This window comes from Bos indicus x Bos taurus, chromosome 21, assembly GCF_003369695.1.
Source record: "Bos indicus x Bos taurus breed Angus x Brahman F1 hybrid chromosome 21, Bos_hybrid_MaternalHap_v2.0, whole genome shotgun sequence".
Taxonomy (NCBI): domain Eukaryota; kingdom Metazoa; phylum Chordata; class Mammalia; order Artiodactyla; family Bovidae; genus Bos; species Bos indicus x Bos taurus.
The window spans coordinates 16,379,383-16,403,683 of NC_040096.1; the positions used below are offsets into that span (position 1 = coordinate 16,379,383).

At 44.0% G+C, this 24,301-nt stretch overlaps 1 protein-coding gene across 14 annotated transcripts in view; it reads left to right on the forward strand.

Moving 5' to 3' along the window:
• The window catches only part of AKAP13 (A-kinase anchoring protein 13), a 324,450-nt gene that overhangs the window by 72,200 nt on the left and 227,949 nt on the right, over positions 1–24,301 (forward strand). For all 14 annotated transcript variants that reach the window (XM_027522117.1, XM_027522121.1, XM_027522127.1 and 11 more), the window contains exon 2: positions 17,827–17,870. In XM_027522117.1, coding sequence (XP_027377918.1) covers positions 17,838–17,870 — 33 coding nt within the window. In that variant the 5' untranslated portion in view covers positions 17,827–17,837. The remainder of the gene's footprint in view (positions 1–17,826; positions 17,871–24,301) is intronic.

Genomic DNA, 24,301 nt, shown 5'->3' on the forward strand with positions numbered 1-24,301 from the left:
TTCTCACGGGGTTTAGTCCCCAGCTCACAAAATCACCTTTCTGCCTCCTTGCTTGTAGACCTAAGGTACCCAGTGTTTCTATTCATGAAGTTACGATGTGTTAAAGAGACATGGATCTCTTCACTTGTGAAGTGGATTAATGTGAGGATTTGTAGGTGCTTGATGCAGTTAGAAACTCTTCGTTAAGCGCCAGTAAAGATGATGGTGATGGCAGTTAGCTCTGCATAGTTGTTAAGCTGTAGGGTGTCAGGAATGTAGAATTTATGGGGTTTGCCTTTTGGGTGAGCCAACAAGAACAGCCGTTGAGGAATGAAGTGGGAGAACCGTGCGGTACCTGTCAGTGAGGGACAGACACACTGCGTGCTTTTGGTGAGTGTGAATTCGGCAAGCCAGTGCGTGCTCCTTACCACCCGTGTTATTCCCAGCATACTCTTCAGAGAGAGAGAACGGGGGAGGAAGGAGTATTTTTCTTTTCAAACGCCCTTGGTTGAATTTCAGAAGTGGATTTCAGATGCCAGGAAGCAGCTTGTAACGAGAGGATGAGGTCAGTTGGTATAATTGGAGCTAGTTGATAATTCCTTTACTCTGTTCTCTGAACATTTAGTGTTTCTATTTCTGTAGAAACACATGAGCTAGAAAATGACTAGGTCTCTCCATAGATACGTCGTGTGTCCAACTGGAGAGGGAGGCGCACAGGACGAGGGAGATGAGGGTCAGAGCCCAGAGCCAGCCTCAGCCTTCATCCCTGCTGAGCCTGCAGTAGGTCCCGCGGCCATTGTGTTCTGTTTAAAAGCCTCTGAAGGTTATTTTAGAAATGCCATCTTCAGTTTGATTGTACCAGCACTTGGGCAGGGGAACAGAGGGGAAGAAAGAGGAACCAGGAATATATTTTTAAAACTCTGGAAAAAAAAATCGACCTATGAGCTTCTACCTCAAGGGGCAGGGGCTGAGACCGCTATCTTGCGGTTTTCACCATCTTACTTCCTGCTCTGCCACAGAGTCAGCTGTTCCTGGCCCAAGTTTGCTGGTTGAAATCACCCTTTTCATTTTATTCAAGTCACTTAGAGGGAGAGGCGGCACCAACTGAGGTTTCAACTCTAGGCTTCCAAACAGGTGGTTAGTTGAGCGGCCTCCATGTCTCAGAGATTCTGCTGTTGCTGCAAGTAAGGAGTCAGGGTTCTGCTTTGCAGTTGCCTTCACCTTGCCTGGCTTTCTCGGTGGGTGTCCGGAGCCAGGGGTGCTGGCTGGGTTCGTGCCTGTGAAGGACGGTGTGTATAGAGAGAGCACCTGTTCTGTCACCACTGTACAGAAAAGCTGCCCACGTTTGACTGACCTCAGTGCCCTCCCCTGGGGGCCCTGTTACTCTGTCCGCTCAGTCCTTGTATTCATCAGGGGGCGGGGTGTTTAAGGTGTTACCTCTTCCCCCTGCCCCCCTGGGTCTTTGCAGCAGCCGTGGCTGTTGAGTCTTTCGGAGCAGAGTCCTTGTCCGTCTTCTCACCTCGACAGATCCAGCACCAAGCCCGCTGTTGCTGCAGTGGGGTGGGGCCCCCGGGGGCCTGTGTAATTTATGCGGAGAGTCAGAAAGTCAAAGATCTCAGCTCTCAGGCAAGTTTATTTGGACTGTTTATAGTTTGTTGCTCTGTCCACAGTCCCTTGTCTAGAGTACACTCACATTCTTGTTGGCGTGAACTCTTTCCTCTCGGTGCCTTTCCCATGCCTTCTGTCTGGCATCCTTTCCGTCCGTCTTCGCCATCCCTTCCACATCAGAGTGGCTTCTGGACAGGCTGGGCCCTTGACACCTGTACAGGGACCTGCTCACCTACCCCACCCCACTCCCACTTAACAAAACCTGCAAAGCCACAGTTTTACTTTTGGGACAGTACGTCAGGCAGCCTTTTACTCTTTTTCCTCCATGTTAATTTACCTTTTGATTGTAAAGATTTTCAGGAAAAGCAGCCAAGTGAAGCATTGATGGTGATCAGATTATTAGCATTTGGGTCATTCTGTGATAATATTGATTGTATGAAACACACACACATACACACACACACACATTGTATTCTGAAATGTAAAGGAAAGGTACTGTGTAGTAGAGCTTGACTTTCTCTAGCTGTTTTTTGTACATTCTAAATATATTAAGTATTTGAAGTTTCACAGTGCATAGCGGTACTGTCTTTTTGTACCTTAGCTAGAAGCATCAATTCATTGTCATGCATTCTGTTATGCGCCACTTGCCTCCACACATAGCTAGAAATGCTAAATGTTTTAAAGCAACGGTTTTCTTTTTTAACTTAGTTCAAGTGGGGAAATTAATTTTCCATTTCTTATTGTGTAAGTTATTAATATATGTGATCCTCTACGAGTTTCCTTTTAAGAGGAATTCAGAAAACTCGAGATTCAGGGAGTAATCTCGGAAGTTTCTCTTAGCCCTGTTATTTCTAATTCCAGAACAAGTGTAATATCACCTAAATTTAGCCGGGCAATTAACATTTGAAATCGTTAGCTTTAAACCGTTTTCAGTGAACTGATCAAGTGAGGAGAATTTGCAGAGCACGTTGTCATTGATTTTCGGTTCAGCCGAGATCTCCTCTTACCAATTCTTTACCTTAGTTGTCAAACACCTGTGTTTGTTTTGTGACGCTGTGTGTCCAAATTGAAAGTGAGTTGGCTTTATTAACATCCGAACAGAATTAGACACAATTCTTTTAAAGCACCATTTTCAAAATGCATAGGCGCTTCCTCCTCTATTGTGGACCCCGAGAGTGCAGTGTTACACTCACCTTGAGCGTGACTTGGGGAGAGATCACTGAGAGAGACCTTCCCATAGAGTGACAGGGCCGGGATTGTCAGAACGTGGGTACGTGTTGGTCTTCAAGTAGCTGAATTCTCTGCTGAAACTGCTGATCAAGTTATCACAGGTTCTACAGTATGTTACGGTTCCATGTGGCTTCCAGATTGTTAGAAGGAGGGGTGATAATTTTCATGTGCTTTTAGTTGACTGGCCCTAGTTGTTTCTTCCTAAACTAAGTTTATCAGTAATTAAAAAAAAATTACTCTCTGCTCATTGTATGACATAAAAACAAAATGACTCCCCAAGGGATATTTTATGAATAGAAATTCTCCTTTAAAAATGAAAGTCTTCACTTAAGTTAATAGAGTGATTTTTTTTTTTTTTAAACCCACTGCTGCTACTGCTGCTAAGTCACTTCAGTCGTGCCCGACTCTGAGTGACCCCATACACGGCAGCCCACCAGGCTCCCCCGTCCCTGGGATTCTCCAGGCAAGAACAGTGGAGTGGGTTGCCCTTTCCTTCTCCAATGCATGAAAGTGAAAAGTGAAAGTGAAGTCGCTTAGTCGTGTCCGACTCTTGGCGACACCATGGACTGCAGCCCACCAGGCCCCTCCATCCATGGGACTTTGGGCAAAAGTACTGGAGTGGGGTGCCATTGCCTTCTCCGAAACCCACTAGAGGGCTGCTGAAAAGTATTGGAGTTTCTTTGACTCTATAAAATTTTCATTTAATTATGTAATACACAAATTTCTTTTACTCGAGGTCTTTATTGTTCAGAAACCTTCCCTCCCATTTTGCGATGGTTAAACAAACAAACGGTGTGTTTTCAAATACCATTATTCTCAAATACCATTATTTGAAGACCTACTACTGGAGAATCATAATATTGAAGGCAGTTATTTATCCTCGCCGTATGAGAGCCATTTGAACAATTTAAAAGCTAACGTTGACATCCTTAGCATCTGCTTCTGATACACTCTTCTGCCTGCCCCTTGTGGGAATGATCCGATAGTTCTTTTGTCACGCACTGTGACCAAGAAGGCGGTCTGCGGGTCACTGTGAAATGATTTCTAACCAAGTAGCCACTCCAGGCCTTGGGATTTGTCCAGGTGAGGTCCTCCAGCTTAGTAATGTCTGCATTTGTGTGTGCGCCCGCTGGCCTGGATTTAGTCTTTCCAAGTAGTTTATAACTGGTTTGGCCCATTGGATTGCTTGCTTTTTGGATGATACAGGTTGGGGAGGATGAAGGAAGTAGAAAGGCCTGAACTTGGCAGTCTCTTTACAGGATGTCTCTTTTAACCCCTGCTGAGGTTAATTTACATAAAACCCAGCTGTGTGTGTGTGCGAAGTTTTCTAAATTTAAAGTTTATTCTTATTACCATAGTGATAAGATTGTCAGCACTCCTGAATTTACGGTCTTGCTCTCCTCTATCTGGGCGTCCTGGCAGCTCACAGTTCCGTTTCCTTTGGGTAACAGGATGCAGCTGGTGGCTGGATTCTCACCTGTGGAATAGCCCTTCGGAGCTCTCTCCTCCGTGTAGGTCTCTGCAAAGCAGCAGAAACCATTTTTGCGGGAAACCACAGGCCTGTGTTAAACACCAAGGGAGCATTGAAATAACATGTGTGAGTGTTCCTCTTCCCGAAGGTACCAATCACCGTGGAGCGCTGCCTTCTGCCCTCCCCTTGGCTTTGAGGTTCTTATTTAGTTAGCTGATGCTCACTCCCCCCTTCTCTGGTCTCTGTTACCTCTCCGGCCAACTGAGCAAGTTGAACCAGGCTGGATTTCATAATGAGCTACTAGGTAAGCCTTCTGGGACTTTCAGATATTTTGGGGAAGATTGATTTTTGTTCTTACATGCTGTGGACCCTTGGCCATCAAATGGTATGGGGAAGCTCATTCGTCTGTCTGTGATGGTCATGTCAGTCAGGCGTCTCTTTAGTATTTACTGGGTGCTCAGTACCGTGCCAGATGCTGTCAGGAGCTGTGGTGGTATGGAGGAGGAGTGCTCCAGAGGACTCTGCTGTGTGGCAGGCCAGCATAAACAAGCCGAGGGGAAAAGGCAGGCATGGAATAAAGGGGGAGAATACCAGTGTGTGACTTACTGCTGACTGTGTGGATTAGCCTATCAGCAGTAATCAGCAGGGCGGAGGGCATTATCTTGAGCCAGAAGAGTGAGCACTGGGCCGAGGGTGGAGCATGCAGAGGGGGTGTAGGAGCTGCAGGGCTGCTGTGGGGGGAGAGCAGCGCTCAATAAGGCGGCACAGATAGTGCACCGAACAGTATTTGGAGAAGTCAGGGTGCGTCTCTGGGGGAGCCTGGATGACCTCTCGAGGTCACCGGGGCTGAAGGGCATATTTAATAGAGTGCGGTGTCTTTTGGGGTTCCCATTTCTCTCATCAGTACCCTTCATTTAGGATTCAGGGTCAGCACGGCAATTAGGATGGCCCAAGAGAAGTGCTCCTTGAACGCGCTGTGAGATTAATGCTGAGAAGACTAAAGACGTAACTCGTGCCAGGCAGTAACGATAGGAACGTAATTTATTGAGTATTTTCTCATTGCTTAGTATCGATAAACATTTCATGTGCGTCTTTTATTCTTAGGTTTCCCCATTTTACACATGAGACTAAAGCTTGGCAGTTAAATAGCTTGCTGGAGGCAGTGCAGCCAGAAGTGTAAGAGCTGTACAGCTCAAATCCAACTCTGTGTCCTCCTCTGAATTGTATTGCCTTTCTCATTTTTATTCCTGCAGTATTTTAGTTGTTTTTGTTGTTCAGTCGCCATGTCAGGTCCAACTCTTCGTGACCCCATGGACTGCAGCATGCCAGGCTCCCCTGTCCCTCACCATCTCGTGGAGTTTGCCCAAGTTCATGTCCATTAAATCAGTGATGCCATCCAACCATCACATCCTCTGTCGCCCCCTTCTCCTGCCTTCACTCTTTCCCAGCATCAGGGTCTTTTCCATTGAGTTACCTGTTCGCATCAGGTGGACAAAAGTATATAGTATTCTAGTAGGGGCTGCTAAAGAATCCTTAAATGCTAGAAGGTTGTCTTCCCAATCTAGATGGGCACTTTTCAGCCATCTGTTCCTTTAATATCTTTATTATTCATCCAAGTGGCTTATAGAAAGACGGGGGAAAATAAATATGATGCTGAATTTTTTGCAGAGGAAATGTGCCGAGCTTATTAACCTCCCATTTGGCAGCTGCCCGTCCCAAGTGGCCCGCGTGTGTGTGCGGATGTGGCATCTGGGCCTGATCCCTCGGGTTCAGGGCTCCCCCTTTAGAAGAACAAACATGGGTTAAATGTACTCCCCAAACTGTGATCACTTCCTGTTTTTAGGCTTTTCTCTCCCTTTCTTGGTAGCTCAGTGATAAAGAATCTGCCTGCCAATGCAGGAGACTCGGGAGATCCCTGGATCGGGAAGATCCCCTGGAGAAGGGAATGGCAGCCCACTCCAGTGTTCTTGCCTGGAAAATCCCGTGGACAGAGGAGCCTGAGGGGCTACAGTCCACGAGGTCACAAAAAGTCGGACACAACTGAGCATGCACGCAGTGCTCCTTTTTATGAGGCCTGCAGATCTTAGCACCGTTGCCTGGAACTTCCTAAAGAGAAGAGGCTGGTGCCCCCAGAGAACCTTCTAGGAGGTAAGAGATGGCTTACCACTGTGTAGGCAGAGAGGAAGCTGCAGAGTGAAAGCAGCATTTTAGGAAGATTGAGTCAGAGCCGCACATGGAGCATGGAGAGATTTTCTCAAGGTGATAAGGCCCGGCGCTCAGGTCTACAAGCAGAGACAGGCAGACTGGCGGTGATTCCTGCCTGGGGAAGGAGGTGATGAGGGCTGCTCTGGGACCCCTTCTAATTATAGAGTTCATGGCTCACAGGGTTTGGCTCGGTTTTGGGGTGAGGATCCCAGGGCCCCTGGACATTGATTGGAAAGCCGGTCTTTGCCTGCTGCACCTCGGGGAAGCCACTGTGGGGTTCTAGCCTGGCCTTCCTGGTTGTAACCCACAGCAGATACGTGGACTCTCAGGGTTTGAATTTAGGCTACAGGAGATTACCTTCCAGTGGTACTTTTTATGAGTCTTTGAACCTGAGTTGTGAATGATCAGACATTTGAGCTGAGCTTAAAAAAAACAGAAGACAAAGCAAAACCAAGAAAATGATAGTAATAAAAAAGCAGAGATTTGTTGATGCCGTGTCATCGTACGGCCGTCATTTCTTTGGGCTAGCACTGTGTCACAGTGGTTTGTGTATTTTCTTCTGTCTTCCTTCCTCGGCAACTTGGAGGCATGTGAATTTACACAAGTGTCTCTCCTGACTTCTTCCCTCACCTCCTGCTTGCTCTTCTCATTCTTCTGTATAGTTGTAAAGAACTAACTGCGCTGTCTTGTCTTTGGCTATTCTGTTCTTGTTTTCTTTCCTTTCTGTGTTACACATCTCCTGCTGTGTCTACTTAGTTAAACCTTCCCTAGCATTGACTGAAGCGACTTAGCAGCAGCAGCAGCAGCATTGGCCTTCTACAATAAGCTATGTCTGGGCTCCACCTTCTAGAGGGTTTATAGCTCCTTCCTGATCCTTGTAAAGTTTTTATTGCACTAATCATAATGTACTGCAAATTAAGTATTTAAGTGTGTGTGTCACTTGTGATACTGGTAGGGGCCATGTGTTATTTCCCTATCATGGATCGCAGCCTTGTCGTGGCGAAGGGGCTTGTGCAGCTCAGTGAAGCTTTGAGTCATGCTGTGCAGGGCCACCCAAGACAGACGGCTCCTAGTGAAGAGTTCTGACAAAACACGGTCCACTGGAGCAGGTATTATTGGCCAGTCACCCCAATATTCTTGCCCCATGGACTATAAAAAAATATGATACTGGAAGGTGAGCCCAGGTTGGAAGGTGTCCAGTAGGCTACTCAGTAATTCCAGCTGAGTTATTTAAAACCCTAAAAGATGATGCTGTTAAAGTGCTGCACGCAGCATGCCAACAAATTTGGAAAACTCAGCAGTGGCCACAGGACTAGAAAAGGTCACTTTTCATTCCAATCTCAAAGAAGGGCAATACCAAAGAATGTTCAAGGTACCATACCATTGTGCTCATGTCACATGCTAGCAAGGTTATGTTCAGAATCCTTCAAGCTAGATTTCAGAAGTATGTGAACTAAGAACTTCCAGATACACAAGCTCGGTTTTGAAGAGGCAGAGGAACTAGAGATCAAATTGCCAACATTGTTGGATCATGGAGAAAGCAAGGGAGTTCCAGAAAAACATCTGCCTCATTGATTATGTTAAAGTCTTTGACTGTGTGGATCACAACAAACTGTGGAAAATTCTTAAAGAGATGAGAGTACCAGACCACCTTACCTGTCTACCTGAACATCCTGTATGCAGAACAAGAAGCTACAATGGACTGGCTCACAATTAGGAAAGAGTACAATAAGGCTGTGTATTGTCACCCTGCTTATTTAACTTCTATGTAGAGTACATCATGTGAAATGCCTAGCTAGGTGAATCACAAACTGGAATCAAGATTGCTGGGAGAGATATTAACAACCTGAGATATACAGATGATATCAATCTAGTGGCAGAAAGTGAAGAGGAACTAAAGAGCCTCTTGATGAAGGTGAAAGAGGATAGTGAAAAGGCTGGCTTAAAACTCAGCATTCAGAAAACGAAGATCATGGCATCTGGTCCCATCATTTCATGGCAAATAGATGGGGAAACAATGGAAACAGTGAGAGACTTTATTTTCTTGGGCTCCAAAATCACTGTGGACAGTGACTGCAGCCATGAAATTAAATGATACTTGCTCCTTGGTAGGAAAGCTATGACAAACCTAGACAGTGTATTAAAAAGTAGAGACATTGCTTTGCTGACCAAAGTCCATATAGTCAAAGCTATGGTTTTTCCAGTAGCCATGCATGGATATGACAGTTGGACCATAAAGAAGGCTGAGTACTGAAGAATTGATGCTTTTGAATTGTGCTGGAGAAGACTCTTGAGACTCCCTTGGACAGCAAAGAGATCAAACCAGTCAATCCTAAAAGAAATTAGCCCTGCCTGATAGCTCAGTTGGTAAAGAATTTGCCTGCGATGCAGGAGACCCCAGTTCAATTTCTGGATCAGAAAGATCGCTGCAGAAGGGATAGGCTACCCACTCCAGTATTCTTGGGCTTCCCTTGTGACTCAGTTGGTAAAGGATCCACCTGCATTGCGGGAGACCTGGGTTAGATCCCTGGGTTGGGAAGATCTCCTGGAGAAAGGAAAGGCGGCCTATTCCAGTATTCTGACCTGGAGAATTCCATGGACTGTGTAGCCCATAGGAGTTGCAAAGGGTCGGACATGACTGAGCAACTTTCACTTTCACTTTATTCATTGAAAGGACTGATGCTGAAGCTCAAATACTTTGGCCACCTGATGCGAAGAGCCAACTCATTGGAAAAGACCCTGATCCTGGGAAAGATTGAAAGCAAAAGGAGAAGAGGGTGGCAGAGGATGAGATGGTTAGATAGCATCACTAACTAGTGGACATGAATTTGAGCTAACCTTGGGAGATAGTGGAGGACAGAGGAGCCTGACGTGCTGCAGTCCATGGAGTCAGAGTTGGACATGACTTAGCAAGTGAATGGTAGCAAAGCTGTATTTGTCCCTAAAGCTCAGCATCTAGCTGTCCGTGGACTATTTTAAGGGCTCAGTAATATGAGATTATCTACCATTATTAAGTCTTTACCTGCCAGGCAGATGTTATAAACATATATATAGAAAATGAGGCCCCAGTCACTAAAGACTATGGTGTGCTTACCCATATGAATTTTAGAGCAAGTTCTAAGATGAATGTGAGAAAATCAGAGTTTGAAAATTAAATTTCTTTATTTTAATTGATAAACCGTTGTGACAAAGTTCTGATTTGTTTTATTCCACGATAATTCCTTTGATTGTGTGTGTGTGTTTGCCATAAATTCTGGGTCATTCTGCCTACTGGGTAATGCGGCACTGATAAAGAATAAATCAAATGAGTGCGGCTGTTGGGTTTTTGTCTCAGTTTGCTGTATCCTTTTGTTTTCCTGTTGAGTATTGCCCTCTGTTAGACTCTGTGTCCTGACAGCCTCTCCGAGGCACCCCCTTCCCCTCCCACCCCTCTTCTGACTAGTGCTTTGCTTTTATCTTGGTGTGTAGTAAGCACCGTGTCATGAGAGGGTGGGATAGAGCAAGGCTCACTGTGCCATGACAACCAGACACCTGATCTGAGTCTCAACACTGTTTCCAAAAGTGTGGGCTGTGATTTCAAAGGAAAACATCACAAGGTTAGGTTTTTTGATTTGGACTCTGATGGTGGAAGTAGGCAGGGAGGGGCTGGGCAAGAATTGGCATTATCTGAGAACGTGCCAACAGATGATCATGTGCCCTGAGGTTTGAGCATCACTGCTTAAAGCTCACTGCTCAGTTAATCAGTGAGTGAATCTTTAAACAGAAGAGCTTGGACATATACGAGACTTCCATAAAGTTTCCTCAGTTCCTTATTCAGAAAATATACTTGGTATGTGTAGTATTTTTTTTTTTTTTTTGGTAGAACTTGACATCCTCACCAGGAAAAGCCTATCTACCCCTTTACTGTGCTTCCTTTTCTGTTGTTCAGAATTCCTGGCTCCCGCCCTCAGCCAGTGCATGATATGTTTATAGCCAGCAGCCCAGACTCCTTAGGAATGAAGGAGAGAGTCTTTTGAATCTTGTTGTTTTCCTTGAGGAAGACCTGAATGTTGACCGTTCTGCAAGAATCCAGAGTATGCGTTGTCATTTCCATGTTAACCCCCACCCAGATGTTTGTGGGTTTTGAAGGATTTATTCTAGCCCAGTCGTAGCCAGGTCCCTGGCCATGGAAATTCATCTGAAGCACACTTTTCCATGGAAATACCCTGCAGGTAGAAATACTCTATCTATGCCTGGCTGCATCCCAAACAGCTGTCCTTGCCTTAATGAGACTGGGGTGGTTGTGTTTAGGGGGCAGTTTGCACATCTTTTTTGTGGATTTAGATGCTTCCCTGTTGTGAATGGCAAAAACCAGGCCGAGTTTGTTAGGCGTGGACAGCTGGTCCTTAGGAAAAGAGAGTTTTCAGTATAATTACCTGCTGTGGTGTTGGGGGCACCTGTGACTTGCCCGCTGCCCCTCCTTGAACATTTGGCTTTAACAGGAGCACCTGTTAAAGGCTTCTTTGGTGTAAAGTGTAACTGTGACCGAAGGATAGTGAGTTTGGTTTATGTTTACAGACGTATGGGTGCAGACGTTCTTGTTTTAATTGCTTTGCTTTTTATCAGCTCTAGGGACCTCTAGTAAAGCTGGTAGATTATTCAGTTTGACATTGAGGGGAAAAAACAGGTCTTTTTACTCCTTTCTGGTCTGTTGTAACAGGGGACTTATGCCTTTCCTGTATTGAGACGTGCTTTTTTTTTTTTAAGATGGAAAATATCTTTGAGACATATAAAACTGTTGAATGAGGACATAATGTTTCTTTGGATTATTGAGTTGGTTTTTTTTTTAGCTTTTGACCAGGAGTTGGCATTCTGTGATCCACTGGCTGAACCTAGACTTCTGCCTCTTTTAGTAAATAAAGTTTTATTGGAACATGGCCACACCCAGTCATACATATGGCAGCAGAAACCCTGTGCCTGCAGAGCTTAAAATATTTACTGTTTGACTTTTTACAGAAATGTTTGCTGACGCTTATTAAGGATTCCAATTTTTATTTAGGTATGTATTTTTTCTTCGGGGTGGGGGGGTTTACCTGGTAAGATTTTGCATTTGTTTGCTCAGGCACATTGCTTGTTGGAAGTGCTTTCTGTCCTGTCCGTCCCGTAAACTAGTCAAACAGGCTTATTGTGATCCTGTGTAGTGACTGAGTTTCTGCACTGTCATTTTTCAGGTAGAGCGAGGTGCAAAACATTCCAGAACTTTTGGTAAACTTGGTCAGCGCTGCACGCCCAGTGCTGGTATATTCTGATGATGGGCTGTGCTTTGCATCCTGTGAGGAAAAGGCTGATACTAGTGTATGTTAAAGGACAGGAAGGGATCGTTGCAGCAGTCTTTGCTTCTCTAATCAGCAGCACCCTGAGACTTTTTTTTCCTCTTGCTCTCTTTTATATTTTTAATAGGAGGATAATTGCTTTTTATTGTGTTGATTTCTGCTGCATGAATCAGCCATAGGTAGACATATGTCCCCGCCCTCTTGAACCTCCCTCACACCCCTCTAGGTAGTCACAGAGCACCTGATTTGAGCTTCACCGTCAAAATGGGAGAAAACAATTGCAAATGAAACAATTGACAAAGGGTTAATCTCCGGAATATATAAGCAGCTTATGCAGATCAACAGCAGAAAAACTAATAGCCCAGTCAAAAAATGGGCAGAAGACCTAAACAGATATTTCTCCAAATAGATGGCCAGTAATACATGAAAAGATGCTCAAGGTTGCTCATTATTCAGTTCAGTCGCTCAGTCGTGTCCGACTCTTTGCGACCCCATGGACTGCAGCACGCCAGGCTTCCCTGTCCATCTCTAACTTCTGGAGCCTACCCAAACTCATGTCCATCGTGTCAGTGATGCCATCCAACCATCTCAACCTCTGTTGTCCCCTTCTCCTCCCAACTTTGATCTTTCCCAGCATTGGGGTCTTTTCCAGTGAATCAGTTCTTCGCATCAGGTGGCCAAAGTATTGGAGTTTCAGCTTCAGCATCAGCCCTTCCAATGAATATTCAGGACTGATTTCCTTTAGGATTGACTGGTTGGATCTCCTTGCAGTTCAAGGCTGCTCATTATTAGAGAAATGCAAATCGAAATTACAATGAGGTATCACCTCACACCAGTCAGAAAGCCCCTCACCAAAAAATCTACAAATAATAAATGCTGGAGAGGGTTTGGAGAAAAGGGAACCCTTTTGCGTCGTTGGTGGGAATGTCAATTGATAACAGCCATTATGGAGAACAGTGTGGAGATGCCGTAAGAAACTAGGAATAAAACTACTTGCCGGCAGTGTGGGAGACCTGGGTTCGATCCCTGGGTTGGGAAGGTCCCCTGGAGGAGGGCACAGCTACCCCACTCCTGTACTCTTGGCTGGAGAATCCCATGGACAGAGGAGCCTGGGAGGCTGCAGCCCATAGGGTCACAAAGAGTTGGGCACGACAGAGCACGCACACAGTGAGGGGGCATGGACGCAGCCTCGATGTCCACCCTGAGACTTCTTGCATCTGGGTGTTGTGGCAGGGTGTGTAGATTTGCATGATTGACACAGCTGCATTAAAACTGGGGGAGCCTGTTTTGACATAAAGTGAACATGTTCCATTTATACAGCGGCAAAGTGTTTGGTTTTTATTGGAGCATTTTGAAATAAAACTCAAAATGTGAGAATAAATACTCTTACTGCGCTTGTTATTACTATTATTTCATACACACCCAAGTTTATGACTTCCCCAGAACTGTAACAGGTTACTATGGAGTGGCAGAGTTGGTAGACATACCTAACACCATGTCATTTAAATCTTTGCATTTTGATAGTTCTTTTTCTTCATGGTCTCTTTCAAATGGCGTGCAGCCTTTACTGGCCCCACAGCGTCAGTCACGTGTTGTGCTTGTGAAGTTATTCACTAGTTTGATATCAGAGACAGAAAACATTTTAGGATTTTCTCTTAAAATTCCTTGATCAAATGATTGGATAGACATGGTGCTTTTAATTTTCCTCTTGATAAAAAGTCTGTTGACAAAGCAAAGACTCCAGTGGTCTCCAAACTGGGCTTGGGGTATAGGTTGGTTTTCAAGTGCGTTTGCTCTGACTGAGAAGATTGCCTTCCTGTACTACGTAGTCTCCTTTTTTAGAACACAGTTCTCAAGTAAATTAAGTCTGTTTAAATGTGTGAAATAAGTTGATGCACTGTATATAGCGAGTGTTTGATGGTTTAGCATCAGAACTCTTGAGTTCTCGGTTTTAGGACCAGTTTGAGGGTCTTTTCATCTATTAATTTGTATTACTTGCTTTCTTAATCTCTCTCGCTGTGGGGGTAAAACTCACCCCAGGAGGCCTTCCCTCGGCCCCGTATTTAAAACTGTATCCTGCTCATTGCCTGTCCCCTCTTCACTGATGCTTTCCCGTGGCTCTCACTAGTGCTTTCTCTCTGCTGGTCCTCAGATAAGCTCTGTTTGTACTCTCAATGCCTTGAGCAGGGTGCCCAGCACACTGTAGATGCCCAGTGATGGTTGAATTAACGAAGTCGAGGAGAGTCTGTGCTGGCTGTAGAATGAGGGCTAGAGGCAGGCAGGGCAGGTCGGTTGGTGACATCAGACTGGGCTTGAATTCTAGGTTCATCCACCTCTTATGGTGATATTAAGTAATTCAATCATTGAAAGGAAACACCCCCCTCCCCAACCAGTGAGATGGGAAAAAAATGGGGAAAATAGTATTTTTTAAAAGGGGATTAAAATTGGTGTTGGAGGGACTTCTCTGACGGTCCAGAGGTTAAGACTTCGCCTTCCATCGCAGGGGTGTTATGGGTTCGATCTTTGGTCAGGGAGCTTAAATCCCACATGCTCGTGGCCAAAAAACCAAAACATGAAACAGAAGAAAAATGGTAACAATTTCAATAAAAACTTTAAAAGTGGTCCACATTAAAAAAAAAAATGATACTGGTTTTCAGTTCAGTTCAGTTGCTCAGTCCTGTCCAACTCTTTGCGACCCCGTGAATCACAGCATGCCAGGCCTCCCTGTCCATCACCAACTCTCAGAGTTCACCCAAACTCATGTGCATTGAGTCGTTGATGCCATCCAGCCATCTCATCCTCTGTCGTCCCCTTCTCCTCCTGCCCCTAATCCCTCCCAGCATCAGGGTCTTTTCCAATGAGTCAACTCTTTGCATGAGGTGGCCAAAGTATTGGAGTTTCAGCCTCGGCATCAGTCCTTCCAATGAACACCCAGGACTGGTCTCCTTTAGGATGGACTGGTTGGATCTCCTTGCAGTCCAAGGGACTCTCAAGAGTCTTCTCCAGCACCACAGTTCAAAAGCATCAATTCTTCGGCGCTCAGCGTCTTCACAGCCCAACTCTCACATCCGTACATGACCACTGGAAAAACCATAGCCTTGACTAGATGGACCTTTGTTGGCAAAGTAATGTCTCTGCTTTTGAATGTGGTATCTAGGTTGGTCATAACTTTCCTTCCAAGGAGTAAGCATCTTTTAATTTCATGGCTGCAGTCACCATCTGCAGTGACTTTGGAGCCCCCAAAAATAAAGTCTGACACTGTTTCCCCATCTATTTCCCATGAAGTAATGGGACCAGATGCCATGGTCTTCGTTTTCTGAATGTTGAGCTTTAAGCCAACTTTTTCACTCTCCTCTTTGACTTTGATCAAGAGGCTTTTTAGTTCCTCTTCACTTTCTGCCATAAGGGTGATGTCATCTGCATATCTGAAGTTATTGATATTGGCTATAAAGCTCTATAAATGTTAGTCCTTGCTTTCCCCTGGTTTGTCAGCATTGAAGAAGCGTAAAGGCAGTCTGAATTTAGCAATTGGATGCTTCTAGGGTCGTTACCTTGATGACTTCTGACAGATTTATTCTTCCAGCAGCCTGTGTTGCCAGCATAACAATGAACTGTCCCTTTGACCAGTGTGGGTGGACAGACAGTTTGTCAGCCCTCTTTAATCCTCATATCAGAACAACTTGTATGGGTTCTGGCTTTGAAATAAGTTTAGGCGAGTCCACGATTCCAGATAGTTCAGAGGGCATCATGAGACCTTTCGCCCAGGTGCAGTGGGCGTGTCAGAGAAGTTTGTTTGGGTTCCTTGTACACAGCAGTCATTCTGGGTCTTCTGGCAAATCAGGAAACATCGGAAGGCTGGTAGGTCACTAGTCTGTCTCCATAGATTTCTCCAAACCGTACAGGTCTGGTTACAAGGTGTTACTTCTTGTTTTGGTTTCCACTGATGTTTCTTCTGTTGGGATGGTCAGCAATACTTCATACGTCAGTTAAAGCAAATGGATTTGGTTCGTGCATTTACAGATTCTTTCAGTCTTTTGTCCCAGGCAAGTCTGAACAGGACCTAGAAAGCTGATTAAAAGACTAGTGAGCATGGTGCTTAATTTTAAGTTAAATGGGTATTTAACGCGTTGAGAAAGTACTCCGTCTTCAGTCTTCCTTTTCTCCTGTTTTTTTTTTTTTAATCATCCATGCTTGCTTTTTGAATCTGTTGGTTAGAAAAACAAAGTTTTCCTAAAAAAAAAAAAAAGAAAGAAAAACAAAGGTTTTCTAAAAGAGTTCACTATTGCTCCATTTCTCAAGTTTGGTTTTCAGTGTGGATTTTTGTAGGTGATTTTAGCACCAAAGGGTACAGAATCATTAAATGAAGCCTGGCAGGAAGGAAAGAGTGCCCTAAGCCGTGTGTGTGTGTGTGTGTGTGTGTGTGTGTGTTGGACGCATCTGTTATTGTGTGTGTGTGTTGGGCGGGTGGAGATGTAGACTAGAGGACAAACAAGCCTCGTGTGTGTGTTGGGAGGGTCTGTTTGTGTGTGTGTGTGTGTGTTGGGAGGGTCTCATTGTGTGTGTGTTGGGAGGGTCTCATTGTGTGTGCGTGTGTGTGTTGGGCAGGTCTCTTATTGTGTGTGTGTTCGTGTGTGTGTGTGTTGGGTGGGTCTCATTGTGTGTGTGTTCGTGCGTGTGTGGGTTTGGCGGGTCTGTTATTGTGTGTGTGTGTGTGTGTGTGTGTTGGTGGGGTGGGGGTGTGGACTAGAGGGCGAATGGGGCAGGCAGGGGAGGTGGTCACACCCTGTGGGGCCACCTGGCTGTGGGCACGTCTTGCAGCAGAGTTAATGAAACCCATGGCCTGCTACTGGTTGGAGATGATTGTGCGTGGGAATCTGGTTATGATTTATCTTTTTCCATAGAGGTGTGTGTTAACTGTTTTTGGGGTGAGCCTTTGATTCTTAGACTCACAACCTGACTAAATTGGCCGATTTGTAAAAAAGTTTTAATACTGAAAGGATTCTGTTATTTGAGCTATGTGTGGTTGCTCAGGCGTTGCTTTTTATTCTAAAATTTGGTCTTTGATTTCTAATTTACGTTGTTGGCATTTTGATTATTAGGTTTTTGTGATCTGGTCTGGCATCTTGCCAAGTATGGGATTTTATCTTTTTCTTTTTGCACCTTGAATGCTGTTCCTGTACTTTTTTTTTTTTTTAAATACTGCTAGATCGTAATTGATCAGTCCCCTATTATGAGCAAGACACTCAAAATCTATTAGAATGGAATTACTTGGGTCTTCTTCTCTGATTCTTATGAAGATGGGATTAGCTTATTCTGAGATTGGTTTATTTAACAAAAGATTTGTCTGTCTGAAGTAATTCTGGACTAGGATGACTTTAGCTTAGATGAAATCCTGGTCAAATCACCAAGGTGAGCTTCTCAGTATTCACAAATGTATTATATAATGCTGTAAGTCTTCTCTAAAGTTCTTCCTAAGATTTTTGTGAGAATTCATTTAGAGGGGTAATGACAGGGAATCCAGCCACTGATTTTCAGGAGACCAACAGCTTCTAGTGGATGGAGGCCACCTGTAGCCCCTCCTCTGAGAGGAAGAGGGCTGTCTCGTGGTCTCCCCTCCTCCCTGAGTGCCCTAGTGGTAACTGGGGGAAGCATCTTATGAGTTTGGGAGATTATATAAAAGGGTAACTTGCACACACACTGTTCTTTTTTTGGTAACTGCTTTTAGTATCCTGTTGGTTGGTTGTTGAAACATCTCCTATGACTGCAAAGACTTGTGTCTTTGTTTTTCAATCAGAACTTCTTTCTCCCCACTTGTAAAGATGGAATCTGGGCCACAAGGCATGCTGCAGTCCTTGAACTTCTGTTTCCAAACCTCTGAGGAAAGCTGGGTATCTGTAACCCCAGACTCCTGATTTTGCTCATGTGACCTTGCTTGACATCTAGGACTTTTCCAGTGGGTTTTAAATTTTTGATGATAACTTTTAATTTGATTCTCATCTATTTCTCTCTTTTCTGTTCCAGTGTCCTGGGTCATGAAACTTAATCCACAGCAAGCTCCATTATATGTGAGTAAATCACCAGATTTCATTTTATCCTTACTTCTGCTGTTGAATTTTTATAATAAACTCAAAAATGTTCTCCTGTGATTATCAAAGGAATGTTGAACCATCTACATATGAATATATTGACATAATGCACATCAGAAATTGAATTTGATTTAGTGAATATTAAATGATGAATAATACATGATACTGAGTGGAGAACAAGTCACACCTGTAAGCCTTGTGTGGTAGACTGATCGGGTAGATATGATGCATGTATAAAGCAGTCGCATTGCCCTGCAAAATGACTCTACAACTTCTTTTAACCTACAGTTCCTTTCTGTAGAAGCAGTGTGTCGAGCTTCCTCCTGCCGTTGCCGTTACTCTGTGCCACGACTAGGGGGCGCTCTGTCACTGGCAAAAGGGCTATTTTCTTTTAAGAACCTGGGTGAAAGCCATCATCTCCTTAGAAAGTGAGGAGGTTATAAGATGAAATGGATAAATGAATGAATTGAGGCTGAAAAAAGTAAATTCTAGGTGTTTTTGTTTGTTTAAAAAAAAAAAAAAACTGTTTTAAGAGTGAGTTAGCCGAATTGAGGTGATGAAAAGTGCCTGGTTGGTGAGCAGCTGTCTTAGAGGTGTAGCTCGGCTTGTGAGGGGCCGGGGGATTTGCTGTTCGCGTGGTCTGGAGAGGTGATAAAAGGTTTTTTGATGGCACAGGACTTCAGGCAGGACTTCAGGCAGATCCTTAATCATGAAGGTTAAGGATCGTTCATTGGCTGAAAATTGCTCAGAGTTTGTTGAGGACACAGACCAGAAGGTAGAGGGTTGGGTGGCAGTGAGCATGGTGTGCGGTGAGCAGGCAGAGTCTGGCCCCGCTGGGTTTGTGTTCATGGGGATGCGAGGCAGATCTAAAGAGGTGGGTGATGCTCAGCTGTGGAAGCACACTAAAGTGTGCGCAGTTTATTTCATGACCACTGAGGGGATTTTAATAATGTTCAAACTGGCTGTTCCTGTTTTGTGTTTATTTTTTTAATCATGCTGTGTTAGTAAAAGTCATATACTTTCCTAACATAGAGCAGTCATATGATTGCTCTTCATACAAAGCAAAACACGTGTTCATAGGCGATATCTTGCGTTCTTAAATTCCTTCCAGGCCACTTGGAGACCATTTATTATGTTCACCAATGGGTTTGCACATGAATTGAATACCTTGGACGTAAGAAAACAACTGAGATAAAGTTCACACACTGTAAAATCCACCTGTTTAAAGTGTACAGTTCCACGGTTTTAGTGTATTCACGGTTGTGTCATCTTCAGGGCGCTTTTCAGCAGCCTAAACAGAAACCCCACATCCCTTGGCAGCCGCTCACCAGTTCCCCCTCCCTCAGCCCTGGGCATCTGCTTTCTACTTCCTGTCCTTATGGTTTTACCTGTTCTGGAAATTTCATATAAATGGAGTCATGCAGTATCTGGCCTTTTGTGACTGGTCTCTTTCACTTAACAGCTTATATATAAGGTGTATATCAGAGTGAGTATAAGTACTTTGTTCCTTTTTATTGACAGATAATAATCCATTATATGGACACATTGTGTGTTATTTATCCAATCCTCAGTTGATGGGCATTTAGGCTGTTTCTACTTTTAGGTGAATGCTGCTGTGAACAGCAGATTTTTGTGGAGGTGCCCAACTTTATTCTTCCCCCATTGATTTTTCTTGGGCACTTTTGTTGAGAATCAGTTGGTTATTAAATGTAAGGAATTACTACTCAATTCTGTTCCTTTCATTTATGTCATCCTTCATTGGTTAAGTTTCTTTCAACAGTGATTGATAGTTTCCAGTGTACATGTCTTTAATTTTTGTAGAATTTATTCCTAAGTATTATATCTTTTTGATGCTATTGTAAATGATACTGTTTTCTTAAATTCATTTTTAGATTGCTCATTGCTGGTGTAGAAATGTAGTTGATTTTTGTGCATTGATCTTTTAATATACAGTCTTGCTGAACTTGTTTATTAGCTAGTACTTTTCTAAGTGGATCCTTCAGGATTTTCTATATCCAGGATCATGTCAGCTGCAAATGTGCTGTGTGCGCTAAGTCGCGCTTCAGTTGTGTCCAGCTTTGCAACCCTGTGGAGCATAGCCTGCCAGGCTCCTCTGTCCATGGGATTCTTCAGGCAGGAATACTGGAGTAGGTTGCCATGCGCTCCTCTGGGGGATCTTCCCAACCCAGAGATGGAACCTGCGTCTCTTGTGTCTCCTGCATTGGCAGGGGGGTTTTTACCACTAGCTCCACCTGGGAAGCCCTGTTGAAAATAGACATAGTTTTTGTCTTTCCGGTCTTTTTATTTTGTTTCTTTTTCTTGCCTAATTGCCCTGAGGAGAACCTTCAATTCAATGCAGAGTTGAATAAAATAGTGAGAGGAGACATCCTCTCTTGTTTCTAATCTTAAAGTGAAGGCATCCAGTCTTTGACTGTTAACATTAGTATGACGTTAGCTGTGAGTTTTCATACGAGACTTCATCAGGTTGAGGAGGTTCTCTTCTATTCCTAATTTGAGTATTTTTATCATGGAAACTGCTGAATTTTGTTGTTGAATATTTTCTTCTGTCTGTTGAGATGTATTGTGTGGGTTTTTTCTTTCATTCCATGATTGTATTACGTTGATTGATTTTTAATCATTAAACCAGCCTTTCTTTCCTGGGGTTAATCTCATTTGGTCATGGTGTATAATCCTTTTTGTGTGTTGCTAGATCTGGTTTGGTAGTATTTTTGTGTCTGTGCAGGTTTTCTCCTGGTAGTTTTTGTCTGCTTTTGGCTGTTGAATGAGTTTAGTTACGGGCTGATACGACTGCATAGTTGTGGCAGGCAGAATAATGGTTCACGTGTGTCCACGTCTTGATTCCCAGAACCTGCGAGTGTTTATCTCACGTGGCAAACGGGGCTTCACAGATTGCAGTAAGTTAGAGATCTTGAAACCAGAGTTTATCCTTTAATTATCTGGATAGCCCAGTGTAATCACGGAGGTTCCTAAGTGAGAGAGGGAGGCAGAGATTTGTAGATGCCACGCTGCTGGCTTTGAACGAGGAACGGTCCATGAGCCAAGGACTGCAGCCTCTCGAAGCTGGGAAAAGCAGGCGGACAGCTTTCCCTTAGGACCTTCAGAAGGAACACGGACATCCTTGTTTTAGCCCAGTGAGTGCCGTTCAGGCCTCTGACCTTCAGAAGTATAAGATAGTAAAACCTGTGCTGTTTTAGCCTCTGAGTTTGTGGTAGTTTGTTGTAACAGCAGCAGAAAGCTAATACAGTGGTAGTTTGGGAAACTCAGTAGTGTGCGGGATAATGTAGAAGGAGCACGCAGAGGCCGAGAGGTCAGTTAGAAATTTTCTTTTCTTGCCATCATTGAATCTCAGAAGTTGAGAACGAGAGGCTATAGATGATACCTGCTTCAACCTCTCCATTTTAGAGATGAGGAAATGCATTCTGAAAGATACCGTGGTAAGGTCACGTAGCTCATTGGTGGTAAATTGTGATTTACATCTGTATTTTGGGGTGCTTAGTCATAGCAATCACTGTAAAACTTGTGAAGCATAAAAAAGCTTCATTCTGTTAGGGAAGCAAGACTCTTAAAAATCAGTTCTGAAGAATATACTTAGCGCTCTTATATACGACTTAGGTGTTTAGTATAATTGGACAGGCTCTGCTGGGAAGACCATTTTCAGTGAACTAAGGCAGGGCTCAGGGGTTTCCACTGTTTGGGTGAAGCAAAGCATAGTCATGCCCCTTTGAGTTTTCTAGTGATCTAGCATCACAGTTTCACTTTCTGTGGTTTCAGTTACCTGCAGTCACCATGGTGATAATATTATATGGAAAATTGCAGAAATAAACAATGTATGTATTTTATCTATTTATTTATGACTGCACTAAGAGGCATGCAGGATCTTACTTTCCCGAGCAGGGATCGAACCCACCCCCTACATGGAAGCACAGGATCTTAGCCATTGGACCACCAGGAAGCCCCATGATTCATAAGTTTGAAGTTTCCCGCTGTTGCGAGTGGTGCGGTAGAATCTTGCACCGTCCTGCTTCATCCTGTAGGGGACATGGATCATCCCTTTTGCCGGTGTGTCCTGCCCGCTGGTCACTTAGCGTCTGTCTGGGTTATCAGATCATCTGTGGTACCTCGGTGCTGTGTTCACGTGACCCTTACTTTACTTACCAGTGGCCCCAGAGTGCAAGAGTAGTGAGGCTGGCAATCCAGATACACTGAAGAGGAGCCTTGAAGTGAAAAGGAAAAACAAAATTTCATATGCTGAGGTTGCTAAGATCTTTGATAAGAATGAATCTTCTGGCCATGAAATTGTGAGGAAGGAAAAAGAAATTCATGCTATTTTTGCTTTCGCACCTCAAACTCAAACATGCACAAAGTGTGATAAGTGCTTTAGTTAAGATGGAAAAGGCATCAAATTTGTACAGTAAGATATTCTGAGAGGAGGAGGGATATACCACATTCACCTCATTTTTATTTCAGTGTAGAATTGTTATTTTGTTCTATTTTGTTATTAGTTATTGTTAATCTCTTTACTGTGCCTAGTTTGTAAACTTTATCACAAGTGTGTGTGTGTAGGGGAAAAAACATGTTCCATATATATATATATATATATATATATATATATATACATACATACACACACACAGAGTCAGGACTGTCCATGGTTTCAAGCCTCTACTGGGGGTTGGTGAGTGTACCCCCGGGATGGGAGAGCTGCCGTAACTGTTAACAAGGCAGTCTGTTGGTGAGGGAGTCAATTCTCTGCACCTCGACAAGTACTAAGCAAAATAATAGTGTGTGTTGACATTTTTCTTGATGATTTGAGATATGCTAGGGTGTGTGTCATTAACAGAAGAGAGAAAACTCCTAGTTAATAAGGAAAAATGATGTACACTGAGAATAACTTTTACCTGAAAGTTAAGAAAAGTAGGCTGGATTCCAAATATTCCAAATAAACATCTTAACCAGGCTTTGCATAAAAGCAAGTCCACAAAAAGCTGCAGTAGTTAAAATGTAAGGAATGTCCCAGATTTCACAGGTAGCAGCACTGTCGAATGCTTCAGTGAAGCTATTGTAATGGGTGATTTTTGTGGACTGTTAATGGCGGAACACACGGAACCTGGAACTTCGGGTGCCAGGAACTGTAACCTGGCTGTGCCTTGGTTTCCTTGCCTGTCAACTCTCTGATTTCGCAACTACACCCTTTGTGTTAGATCAGCTGGTTACGTTACCAGGTCAGGTGTTTGCCTCAGCCTCTACAAAAATACTGATGATTGCCAGATGGATGTTTATAAGAATCGCAGTTTCAGGACTGTTGAGTGGTGGTGTAAAAACTTGGACAGGTTTAGTTACACCCCTCTAGGTGGTAAGGGCCTGGATTGTTGGAAAGTGAAAGTGCTGGGCGTTCAGACGTGTCCGACTCTTTGCGACCCCATGGGCTATAACCTGCCAGGCCCCTCTGTCCATGGAATTTTCCAGGCAAGAATATTGTAATGACTGGCCATTCCCAGGTCTCCAGGGGATCTTCCTGACCCAGGGATCGAACCTAGGTCTCCTGCATTGCAGGCAGATTCTTTACCATCTGGATTGTTTAGTGTAAGTAAAAATGAAGAGGCAATGGCAGGCGCAAGAAATATTGATAAGAAGCAGTAGATCGGAATTCTTTAAAAACGAAAGAATGATGGTGGGTTGAGAACTTGAATGTGAATGGCAGCCTGTGCCATTGCCAGATGTGGAAAAAGGAGGCAGGTGATGGCTTTGTTCTTTAAGCATGTTTGAGGGCATGTTGATGTTCCATATACAGCAGGAGATGTGGGCTTGGAACTGTGGGCTGAGAAAGTTGGTTTCGAAGTAGAGTTTGAGTCATTTGTAAGGAATTGGTACTTTTGACTCTAAGAAGACACGAAAGATAAAAGAGTGAATAGAATTAGGATGGTGGACTGTAGCAAGAGAAGGTGAAGTTGAGTCGAAAGATGAGTTCCAGAAATCTGGGCTGCATTTGAATTTTTGGCCTTTTATCCCTGGAATTCTTAAATTTCAGTCACACGTTAGTACTGGGAGTGAATTTGGGGTTGGAGCTGGGGAGTTCTTAGATGCCTGCTTTGTGAGGACCCCTTTTCGGAGGCTGGGAATTTAGCCAGGAACAAAGCGGAAGGCTCTTGGGCTGCTTGCATTATAGTGAGGAGAAGGCATAACTCTTAAACAAGAAAATGCCCGGAAGAACAATTTCATGAAAATAAAACAAGAGGATGTAATGTGGCTGTGTCTGAGTAGGGCCTCTTTTAGGGGTGCTCGGGGAAGGGGTTTGGGAGTACCTCTAGCTAGGGGGCAGAGTGGACTGGCCATTTAGGCTTAGACCTGAGTGACCGGTACGAGCCAGCTGTGTGTGGATCTGGGCCCAG